Raw genomic sequence first — 12,980 nt, forward strand, 5'->3', positions numbered from 1 at the left:
ACATCACTTGATTAAATGGTAAGCTTGGTTTATGCTAAATGATTCAATTTGCCATTTTGCTAATTATGGAACAAGTGAAAATGGTGGGTGTGTTTGTCTGCACAAATGGGCTTATGAAATGCTGCAGAAGGACCAATGCAATTGCTACTTGTGGTTTGTACAAAAGCTGCTGTACTGGTTTTTACTCTTTTGAAGCCAATTGCTAAAAATGCCAACTTTGTACCTTGGTTCAAAATGTGGAAAAATGGTGGTGTGATGATGATTTTGGACTTTGAGCAAATCACAAATAATATATGAAACATTTCCCAATTGGCAAAAATGAGAAAAAAGTCCTAAATCAAAAAGTCAACTGTGAGTCAAACTTTGATTTTTAAAGGAATAATCCCAAAAATGCCATTTTGATTGGCAAGGTTTTAGGTCATGAAATTTATATTTTTGGAAAGAGGATGAAAAATGTGATGTGTAGGAAAAAACCCCACCAAATTTGGCCTTATGGTTTGAGAGATATGGCTTGTTGAAGTTCAAAAATTGGTGAAAATGATTTGATCATATCTTGACAACCACACATGGGATTTTGATGTTCTTGGACTTTTTGAAAATGGGAGAACAAGATCTTCAACTTTCATGTTGGGCAAAAATTCATTTGGAGCTTGTATCATGATGTAGGTTTAAGATCAAGAAGTTTCCATTTTTGGCAGTTGAAATTACAGGTCCACTTTCTATTTCTGGAAAATTTCTGATTTCACTTGATTTTCTTCCATGATGAGGCTGAACATGATATATGAGACTTATACAAGCATGAATGAACTCCTTCAAACCAATTCTATCCATCAAATCCTTGATTAAATCAACTGTTGACCAAGGTTGACTGTTCTAGGGTTTTGGACTGATTGAACTTCTTCTGATGATTTCCAAACCCTAAATCCTTGAGAACTTGACCTCAAATGATGTCTCAAGTCATATGAGCTTTTGATTATTGATCATGATGCCCAAATTCTGCAAGAATGGCCATCATCCATTGCTTTGACTGACTGTTGACCATCTTTGACCTAATTGCTGATGATTGCTTCCACTGCAAGCAACAAGGTTAAACAGACAATATTTTTGTACTTTTTGAATGATAAACATATGAAAGCAAAGATATACAAATGCAAAGTATGCTTGGTGATCAAGAAACAAACCCACAAGGCAATCTATCCACTAGAAGGGGAACTAGGTCATGCATTGATCCTTGAGGTTATGATATGAATGATATGGGCCATGAGGGATTTTAGGGCCCAAAATTGGGGTCTTACAGATAGAAATGATGAATTGCTTGGGGATCAACCCACCAACTCTACTAGGGATGATAAATTGCTCGGGAGCAGCTCATCAACCATACTGAGGATGAACGAAGAACTGTTGGGGAGGTAAAGTCACCAAACAACTGCCCGGGGAAGACCAATAATGCTTCACACATCAAGACTTACCGTTCTTAGATTGTTGTTGACATTCCTTTTTAAAATAAATTGTTTTTAAACTAAATGCCTTATTATTTAAGAAAAATGATTGTTCATTGATTTACTCACTTTAAAATTATCATCATAAAATTCAATTTTATTAAAACAAAAACAAATAAGAATTGAAATAATGGGATAAAAACTTAATTTTATTTAATAGAATGGTAGTCCGCAAATGGCAGGACTCCACGGATCTTTACAAAGTTTGAAAATGGTAATTTACATGGAAAAGGGATACATTCAATAAAATGATCACTACTCTCCCTACTAAGTTTGAAATCCACTGCACTCTTGTCTTCGATTGAGGATGATGAATCAGAACCAAATGATTGTTCAAAACTACTTCAGAGATCAGGATCGGCTGGATGCAATTACTTGCCATAATCCCTAATTTTTGCCTAGATTGCGCCAAGATGCGGTACTCAATCTACCGGGATAAATTTTCAGTTTTATGTCTCTAACTTTTGCCTGGATCTCCCTTTTGGGTTTTCAATCCACCGAGACACTCATTTTTGCCTAAGCCGCCCTTTTTGGTTTTCAACTTAGCGAGTTGTTCTTTTCTTTTTTAGGCGAACTATTTCTTGACTGCGTGGGTGTTCACAAGACGAGTGAACACTTCACCATCCATAATTGTAAGAACCAAAGCACTGCCTGAAAATGCTCTCTTAACAACACATGGGCCTTCATAATTAGGAGTTCATTTTCCCCTAGCATCAGGTTTGAAAGATAGAATCTTCTTGAGCACGGCGTCACCTTCTCTGAACACATAAGGCTTGACCTTCTTATCAAACGCTTTCTTCATTCTTTGCTACTATAACTGACCATGATACATGGAAGTCAATCTCTTTTCTTCAATCAAATTCAACTGATCATATCTGGTTTGACACCATTCGTCTTCGGTCAACTTGGCTTCCATTACAAGGAGCACAACTTCCATGCCATAAACAAGAGAGAAAGGGGTTGCCCCTGTTGAAGTGTGGACGGATGTACGGTACCCATGCAAAGCAAATGGGAGTATCTCATGTCAATCTTTGTACGTCACAACCATCTTCTGGATAATCTTCTTGATGTTCTTGTTTGCAGCTTCAACAGCCCCATTCATCTTGGGTTTGTAGGGAGAAGAATTATGATGTGTAATCTTGAAGTCTTTGCAAAGAGCTTCCACCATATTGTTATTCAAGTTCGATCCATTATCGGTAATGATTATACTTGACACACCATAACGACATATAATCTGATTCTTGATAAATCGGACCATAACCTGCTTGGTCACATTTGCATACGATGCCGCTTCAACCCACTTTGTGAAGTAATCAATAGCCATCAGAATGAAACGATGTTCATTCGATGCTTTAGGCTCAATCATATCAATTCCCCACATGGAGAAGGGCCATGGAGATGAAATGACATTCAAAAGTGTCAGAGGAACATGAATCCTATCTGCATATATTTGACACTTGTGGCATCGCCTCACAAACTTGCAACAGTCAAATTCCATTGTCAGCCAATAATAACCTGCTCTTAACATCTTATTTGCCATAGCATGTCGGTTGGAATGAGTAGCAAAGGAACCTTCATGGACTTCAGTTATCAACAGGTCTACTTCGTGTCTATCCACACATCTGAGCTGAACCATATCGAAATTTCTCTTATAAAGCACATCACTATTTAGGTAGAAGTTGCCAGCTAATTTTCTCAAAGTCTTCTTATCTTTCACAGATGCTCCAGATGGGTAAATCTGACTTTGGAGGAAACATTTGGTATCATAATACCATGGATTTTCATCTTTGACTTCTTCAACAGCAAACACATGAGCTGGCCTATCAAGACACATCACAGTTAAATTGGGAACTTCATTCCAAAATTTCACCATAATCATGGAAGCCAACGTTGCAAGAGCATCTGCCATCTGGTTTTCATCTCGAGGGATATGATAAAACTCAACCTTTGTAAAGAAAGTTGGTATCCTCCTCGCATAATCTCTATATGGTATCAAACTGGGTTGATTCATCTCACATTCACATTTGATCTATTTTACAACCAAAGCTGAATCTCCATAGACGTCAAGATATTTAATTCTGAGATCAATGGCTTCTTCAAGCCCCATAACGCAAGCTTCATACTCAGCCATATTGTTTGTGTATTTGAAGGTCAACCTAGCTGTAAACGGAAAATGAGTTCCTTGAGGAGTAATAATCACTTCCCTAATTCCATTACCATACGAATTAACAACTCCATCAAATACCATGCCCCAACGGGAACCAGGTTCTGGCCTTTCTTCAAGCAATGGTTTATCACAATCTTTCATCTTCAAATACAAAATATCTTCGTCAGGAAAATCATATCGCACTAACTGATAATCATCAATAGGTTGGTGAGCCAAATGGCCAGCCAAGACAATACCTTTAATAGCTTTCTAAGCTCGGTATTTGATATCAATCTCATACAACAACATCTGTCAACGGGCAATCCTCCCAGTTAAAGCAGGCTTCTCAAAAATGTACTTGATTGGATCCATTTTGGATATCAACCAAGTAGTATGATTCAACATATACTGGCGCAAACGCTTAGTAGCCCAAGCCAATGCACATCATGTCTTCTCAAGCATAAAATACTGAGTCTCATAATCGGTGAACTTCTTACTGAGGTTGTAAATTGCATACTCTTTCTTCCCAAATTCATCTTGCTGACCAAGAACACAACCCATACTCTCTTTAAGCACAATCAAATACATGATCAAAGGTCTTCCTTCAACAGGCGAAGACAGAATCATAGGTTCAAGTAGATATTCTTTGATACTGCCAAAAGCTTTATGGAAATCTTCGGTCCAATCACAAGTCTGGTCTTTCCAAAGGAGCTCGAATATAGGCACACATGTGGTAGTCATATGCGATATAAATCTCAAAATATAGTTCAAGCGGTCGAGAAAACCTCTGACTTGCTTCTCAGTTTTGGGCACAAGCATCTCTTGTATTGCTTTGACCTTGGCAGGATCAACTTCAATACCCTTCTTGATGACAATAAAGCCCAACAACTTACCAGAGCGAACACCAAAAGTACACTTAATGAGATTCAAATGGAGTTTATACTTTCTCAAACGCTGGAACAACTTCAACAAATGCTCAACATGCTCTTCTTCAATCCTTGATTTAGAAATCATATCATCAACATAGACCTCAATCTCTTTATGCATCATATCATGGAAAAGAGTGTTCATAGCTCCTTGGTACGTTGCACTAGCATTCTTTAAACCGAAGGGCATCACTCGATAACAAAATGTTCCCCAAGGTGTAAGGAACGTGGTATTCTCCATATCTTCGGGTGCCATCTTGATCTGATTATAACCGGAAAATCCGTCCATAAAAGAAAAGGCTTTGAATTTAGTTGTATTGTCTACCAACATATCAATGTGTGGCAGAGGAAAATTATCTTTCGGACTGGCTTTATTCAAATCTCTATAATCAACACACATACGAACTTTTCCATCCTTCTTAGGAACAAGCACAAGCACAATATTGGTCACCCATTGCGGATATTCGGAGGTAACAAGGAAACCAGTGTCAATCTGCTTCTGCACTTCCTCCTTAATCTTCACTACCATATCAGGATGAGTTCTTCTCAACTTCTGCTTGACCGGTGGGCATTCTGACTTCAACGACAATCTATGCTTCACAATATCAGAATCCAAACTTGACGTATCTTGACAGGACCAAGCAAACACATCAGAATATTATCGGAGAAGATCAACCAACCCCTTCTTCACATCTGGACACAGTTGAGACCCAATCTTGACTTCCTTCACATCATCCTCGGAACCCAAGTTGACTAATTCAATATGCTCTTCAACCGGCTGAATGGCTTTTTCCTCGTGCTCAAGTAAACGAGATAACTCATCAGACACTTCTTCATTATCATTCTCCTCCTAAACTTCAAATACAGGGAAATCAAAGTTTGGAGAGGGAGTAGGATCATTACGTTCAATGAGTTTGAGAACCAACCTACATAATGATTTGATATTTTAATTTTAGAGAAATGGAGTGAAAACAAATATTATACGGATGAGAAAATTAGTTCTTATTTAGGTTTTTTGTGATTACCATTTTCAGAAAAAGCAAAAAGTAAAAAACAAACATCATAGATGTGGATGAATAAAATTGTATTTTTAGTGATGGTAATATTGAAAATTCCCAACAATGTTTCACTTCTCCCTTAGGCATAGGTGAAGGATTTTTCTTTAAACAATAAAACAAATTACTTTGGACGGTGCATAACAACGGAAACGTCTACAGCAACCCAATTGTTGCAAGTATGTCTGTGTGTTACAAAGTTGGCACAATCTTCGTCTTCATCATCGTCTTCAATAACTGAAGATGAGTGTTGATCATCCTTGTGAATGAATCCTCCACTGTGGAAAACTTCTTTCATAGCCTTGACATTTCCGTTGAACGGACCTTACTGAAATTCTAGATCAGCCCCATTCTTGTTCTCAATAACCTCTATAACACGACCTCACTTGTCGGTGCCACCATCCTGAATAACCTCTTTTGCATCTTTCAGAGAATACATGGATACCCCAGTCTTCCTTAATTCATCAGCAACAGTCAAAGCTTGGAACGAAGTTCCAACTTCTTCTTCAGCTTCCACATAGGTGAAGGATGACAAATGGCCTACCAAAAGCGCTTTCTCCCCACCAACAACGACCAGTTTTCCGTTCTTAACACATTTCAGCTTCTGATGCAGAGTAGACGTCACAACACCAGCTTCATGGATCCACGGCCTTCCCAACAAACAGTTATAGGCCGAGTGAATGTCCATTACCATAAAAGTAATTTAAAAATCACTCGAACCTATCTTAACTAGAAGGTCCACCTCTCCAATGACAGTTTTTCGGGAACCATCAAACGCTTTAACCTCAACACCATTGTACCTCATTGGGGTGCCTTGATAAGACAATCTTGCTAAAGTTGACTTGGGCAACACATTCAATGATGAACCAGTATCAACCAATACATTTGACAAAGCGTCCTCTTTGCAATTCATAGAAATGTCGAGTGCCAAGTTGTGATTTCTACTTTCCTCAAGAAGCTCTTCATCATAAAAGCTCAGGTTATTACAAGAAATGATGTTGGCAACAATATGATCAAACTGATCCACTGTAACGTCATGCTTTAAATAGGCCTGCTCCAATACTTTATGCAAATCCTCTCTATGCGCTTTGGAGTTCATCAATAAGGATATCACAAAAATATTTGATGGCGTCTGGAGCAACTTCTCCACAATGTTGAACTCACTTCTCTTGATTAATCACAGAACCTCATCATCATCATTAATCTTCAACCCGCTGGATTCACCAGACTGGCAAGTTAGAGCATTAACTGGATCAATTGTAGGAACATCTTCTTTATTACACATCGTAACATCTTCCACAACTTTAGGAGATACAAGGTCAAACACACAACCGCTACGGGTTACCTTAACGACATCTGCAATGCTCACCATTGAATTTGCAGCGGGAAGAGGAACCTATTTCCCATTCTCAATCATGGTAGAATTATACTTATAAGGCACGTCTTTATCGGATGAATAGAGGACGGGTCCCGCTAACCGTATAACTAACGGATACCGATTTGTTGTCCTTCTTGCTGCTGTCATATTGAATAACTACCCGCTCGGGGGTCTTGAACACTAGTACAATAACATTTACATCATTCCCCATATACCTGGATTGTTGAATTTAAATAACACCTTCATCCATCAATTTCTAAATATCGCTCTTGACAATTACACATCCTCGAGGATTGATGCTGCAGATAACACAATCATCATGGTCATGTTCACAATCACTAACCAAGCATAGATCCCTATGGATTTCCACCAACGACCTTTGGATACGACGAACATCAAAAACCCTAAAATTCCCAGGACAACCATCTACCATGTTCACAGAAGCATTTCCATGAGAAGGCAACAAATTAGCTTTAACATTAGGTGCTCAATCCTCAAAGGACATCATATCAATCTTAATCATCTTCTGAACCTCATACAGATAGCAATTTTCAATGTCATGGCCAGGAGGTCCCTGATGAAAAGCACAATGCATATCAGGCTTGAACCACCATGGGAAAGGTTAAGGAGTATGTGGAGGTTTTCTTGGTTGAATATGATTCTTGACAACCAAAGAAGGATACAGTTTTGCATAAGTAATTGGAATAGGGTCAAAAGAGCCCTTCTTCTTCTCAAAATTCTAATGATGATTGTTGTTGTTGTAGTTGGTACGTTGTCGTGGTTGTTGTTGATGTTGTTACTGAACAAGAACTGATTGATTTGCTTAATTATTAGTAAATACCAGAATAATTGATGATACTTGATGATGTTGCTGTCGCAATCTAACATTCTTCCTTTCATGAGGCCTCCTTTGTCTTCCTACAAACACTGCATTGGTTTCTCCTTCCTTCTTTTTGGAGAAAGTACCACCATATTTCTTGCTTGAAGACGCTTCATCTTTGGACAACCGACCTTCTCTAACACCTTCTTCCAACCACATCCCCATGTTCACCATTTCGGTGAAATCATTAGGAGCACTAGTAATCATGTGTTCATAGTAAAATGAACTCAGGGTCTTCAAAAAGATCTTGGTAATCTCTTTCTCCTCCAAGGGTGGGCTAATTTGAGCAGCGAGCTTTATCCATCTTTGGAGCATAGCCTTTAGGCACAAAGTTTGGCGGCATTCACCACGGGAATCTGGCAGGCATGGCTGGCACTGACTGGCTAGTAGGAACAATAGGCACAAACGTTGAAGCAATCTCAGAAATCGCAGTCCTTTGAGGGGGAGGAATTGCAAGAGGAGGAGATGGTTGATTCTTAGTAGAAATGACAGACTCCATCAAAGCAGTGAGTCTGGAAATCTCATCCTTAAGCTCTTTGTTCTCTTGTTCAAGATGTTCCATTCTTCTTTGGCGATTAGCTCGAGTGTTATAGTGATGAGTCAGCTTATCTGATTCACAGAAGAAGAACCATAAGACATCTAGCTGAAGAAACCTGTTGTGCAAATGATGCATGAAGTGCAATGTTTTTTATTGTTTTTAATTTCAAGGAACATACGAAGTCCTATTTGAAGATATTTCAAATAATAATAAATAATAATAACAATTTGACCATAAAAAACTCCTTTTATTCATATAAATTTGGAAGGATTAGATTGAGTACAATTTCAGAAACCAAAAAAATACAAATACAAGAGAAAAGGAAAATATCATCCTAAGGATCCCTATCAACTGCATCAGATGAACTGGCCAAGGGAGTGTACTTCCTTCGGATGCGTCGAATCTTTGACTCAAAAGTTGTCTGCATCTGAGCTTTCTCGAGGACGAGCCGATCAAAAATCTTCTTCCAAACACCAGAAGGCTGAGGCATACTAGAGGAAAATAAATCCTCTGGCTCTCTCTATCTCTTCACTGCACGCACTTCGAGAACCTCAATAAGTGCATCTTTGTCTCTTGATTCAAGTTGTAACTCCACATACTTTCAGTTCAAAGCATAGAACCACGCTTCCCAAAGATCTCTCTCTTGCTTCATCTTGGAAAGAGCGCCTTCCAACTCCTCTACATCTTGGTTAGGGAGAGTTGGCTTAACCATTACCATAGACATAGGTTTCTCGTAAGCGTATGGTATTTTAAGCTCAAAAGGTCCCTTCTTCACCCAAATAGTGTAAGCTTCTAAAGCTACGCATTTGCATGGACCAAGCTCGGCTCTACCCTTCCTATGAACATTGTGCCAAGCACGCATCATTCTACCCTTTAGATTCTGGGGATCTTTACTCTCTTGATAGAATAGACCCTCTAACTGAACGTTATTAGGTTTATCTCTCAAAGGGAACCCAAGCTGACGACAGGCCAATGCTGGGTTGTAGTTGAATCCTTCTTGTGTACCAATGAGAGGTACATTAGAGAACTCACCATAATTGTCAATAATATCCAAACTACCCAATGCAGAATCATACGAAATAATATCATCATTAGTGAGAGACATAAGTCTCTGAGACCACCGTAGACATTGTTGGTTCTCCAAGAAAGTAGGTGTCTGAGGCAAGTGCGAAATAAACCACTTGTACAGAAGAGGAACACAACACACAACGGTTCCACCACCCTTAGAATTCCTCAAATGCAAAGAGAAATACATGTCACCCAACAAAGTCGGAACATGATTCCTAATCAAGAATATTCTAATGGCGTTAACATCAACAAAATTGCAATGTTAGGGAACAAAGCTAGACCATAGATGAGCAATACAAAGATGGCTTCAAAAGCGTTCATGCTACCGGCTTGAGCAAAAGCAGTATCTCTACCAATGAGAAACTCATAAGTCAACCCTATAATCCCTCATTTCTTCACCATGTTGGCATCAATCTCAGATTTCTTCACATGAAGAGCTTCAACTATGACTTGAGATCTCAGAATCTCCACCAATCCACTGAAAGGTACCTTGCTAGACACGGGCATACCGAAGAGGTGGGCATACTCCTCTAACGTAGGCACAAGATGATAATCAGGAAAAGTGAAACACCGATAGAGAGGGTCATAAAACTGCACCAAGACACTCAAAAGTCCTTCAACCATATCAGTAGACAATACGGATACAAGCTTCCCATCATGTCGCTTAAAGTCCAAGGGATCTAATACAAAGGATGACAACTTCCTTAGCTCTCTCAAGTCGGGACACTTGAAATTGTACTTCTTAGTGTTCCTTCGTCCACAATCCATGATCTGAAAATATATACAAATAGACCTCAGTTTCCTTGAAATTTATTTTCTGTGATGAATGTTATGATGCGCATGTATGCATGAATGCAACAATCACACGCAAGGGATCACACACCAGACAAACACAAACAAAGGTCAAGGTATGGATCAAGTCATCATCAAGATCAATCATCCATTTTGGTGGATTATGGTTTTCACCTTATCAACACTCAAGTTCCATTGATATTGATGAGACTGATCGGATCAACCAAGAATCAAAGGGTTTGTTGTGAGTCACGAGCATGGAGTCGGGTTAAGAACCATCCCAAAGGAGTGTACTAAGGATAAAAATCTGTAGATCATGTTCTAAAAAGTTCACATAGTCGTGATCTCATCTATCGAATACTATAGGTTAGGATAACTGACTCATCAACCCATAATATTCTCAAGAGAAACTCGTCTGAGTGTAGTATCGCGTAATAGTTGTTACCAAATCTACACTTGAACAGTCTCTGCACTACATCCTAAAATAGGCCAAGTTGGATTAAATGCTCTACGATCCTCAGCTTCTCTTACCCCCAAATTAGAGAAAGTAATGCCTTTCTAAGACTTACTCGTGTGACATCAGTAACTCTAAAGAGGTGTCCACTGAGTGGGGGATCTCATGTCAACTCTTTCAATATCACTCCATCAAAGCCAACATGACTATACCACCCTCCTATCTTAGATTGCACTCAAGTTCAGGTTAGAACTTATCTCACCACACAGAGATCACAAAGCACAACAAACAGAGTGTCACATAAATAGTATATACAAACAAACATCAAATATCAACAAAATATTGCACACAAAAAAGTAGGTTAAACCCAATGAGGACTACTCCCCAGCAGAGTCGCCACTTTTTTCTGTAGCGGTAAATTCATAACCATCAAGCTATGGATAAACTCGACGTCAATAAAACCAGAGTCACCACCGCGCTTTTATTGTTTCCAAAGGAAAAGGGAAAAGTATGAACAAAACCCAAAGATAAGAAGTTTTCAAATAAAAACTAATAAAATGTCAGAGATTATAGGTAAGGGGGTTGGTTCCACAGAGGGAAAGTATTAGCTCCCAAAGTCCTAGGTACTCCTAGGGAGCCCTTTTTTGTGTGCAAGTATTTTGGTTGAAAAGATGTTTGAGAAAAAAATATAGAGTGAGGGGATGAGAAAAGAATTCATTAATTACATTTTTGTGTTTGACAAGACCTTTGGTCTTATGCCTACGTACCAACATAAAAATGAGGGATCAAAACCTCGTAGTTCATGGTAAAAATTTCAAATAAGTTGGTGAATTGATTGTAACAAAGTTTAAGAGAAAATGGCACAAAAAGCCACAAACTTAAATGAGGCTGTTAGTTCTTTTTGTCTGTTGAAATTAAAGTCAATATGGTTAAGTTTATTTACAAGTTTGATTTAAGAAAGTGTTTGAAAATTTAATGGCATAAGGCCAAAGTTTCTAATCACTAAAACATGTCTAAGTTTGAAATCACAAGTCAAGAAGGTTTTAGAAAGAGGGAGAGATTTGAAATTAAAGAAGTGGGAGGAGATGAAGGGACTAGCCTAGACAAAAATTAAAAGTTAAGAGTTAAAAAGATCTGACCAATGGGATGTAATCCACAAGACAAGAATGTCATATAGAAACGCATTGCCTTTGGACTTTTGAGCAAGCAACAAGCATAAGCAACATCCAAGCGAGCACTCTAATAGCTAGCAGTCTTCAAATGTATCAGATGAAAATATTCCTTGGCAAACTCTCAGAAACAATCATCAGACATCAATAACAAGGTCAAAATAACAGCTTAAGCATAGAGACAAAGTAACAGATGAACCAAGGACACTCAAGGTTTGCATCAGAACCAAGGCACAGTTAAGGATAGCTCAGTCTCAAATAGTGGAATTGGCCAAGTCCTTAAAGCACGGGGAAGTTGCATGTTCTAAGTCCAAAAGTTCAGATCAAGTCCAATAGTCCACCAAGATATTTTTTTAAGGTTTTTGTTGTTATTAAGCCTTTTAAGGTCCTAAGACCATAAACAGAACAAAATCACACACACACAACATATACAATCACAAGATATGGCTCAAATGAGCAAAGTGAAAAGGACTGAAACATAAACATTTTGCATGAAATGTAAATGGAAATGAATGATAAACATACTGAAACTTAAATTGCATTAAGTAAAGGACTTGAAAGTAAAGTAATATTAATAAGAAGTTAGTCAAATGTTAGTGAATATTTCAATTTGTTTAAGTCATTCCTTAGAGAACACTCAACCATTCATTCACAAGTATGAAGACATGAACCAAGACATCATCCATGAGAAGGGCTCCAACTTGGATAAATCAACAAGTATGCCACTAGCTCTCATGAATGGAAAAAATATCAAGTCTTCACACAATGCCATGAAGAATGGGAGACTTACAAACTCACTTAGAAGAATGATATGCCTTTTGGGATAAATTTAGCTCTATGTTAAGCAATCATAATTGGACTTATGTAGAAGTCACAACTATCTGAGGTCAGACAATAAAAATATAGGTGTTAATGCATGTTAGAGACATGGTACAAAGAACCAAGCTCCTAAAGCATACCACACACAAAAATAAAATGGGAGTGACATATCTCAAATAGGCTCATGTTGATTCATCTGACACAAGGTCATTGATGAATCAACTAGCATTTGACTTGTAGAGAAATCATTGGTCAA

At 38.3% G+C, this 12,980-nt stretch overlaps 1 protein-coding gene across 1 annotated transcript in view; it reads right to left on the minus strand.

Moving 5' to 3' along the window:
- The window catches only part of LOC127103927 (pentatricopeptide repeat-containing protein At5g18475-like), a 48,907-nt gene extending 41,692 nt beyond the window's left edge, over nt 1-7,215 (minus strand). Inside the window, exons 1-2 of the mRNA XM_051041157.1 lie at nt 7,105-7,215; nt 6,851-7,022 (exon numbers count right to left, since the gene is read on the minus strand). Of these exons, the coding sequence (XP_050897114.1) occupies nt 6,851-7,022; nt 7,105-7,215 (283 nt within the window). The remainder of the gene's footprint in view (nt 1-6,850; nt 7,023-7,104) is intronic.
- Nucleotides 7,216-12,980: the final 5,765 nt, after the last annotated feature.

The sequence above is a fragment of the Lathyrus oleraceus genome, chromosome 7, assembly GCF_024323335.1.
Source record: "Lathyrus oleraceus cultivar Zhongwan6 chromosome 7, CAAS_Psat_ZW6_1.0, whole genome shotgun sequence".
NCBI lineage: Eukaryota > Viridiplantae > Streptophyta > Magnoliopsida > Fabales > Fabaceae > Lathyrus > Lathyrus oleraceus.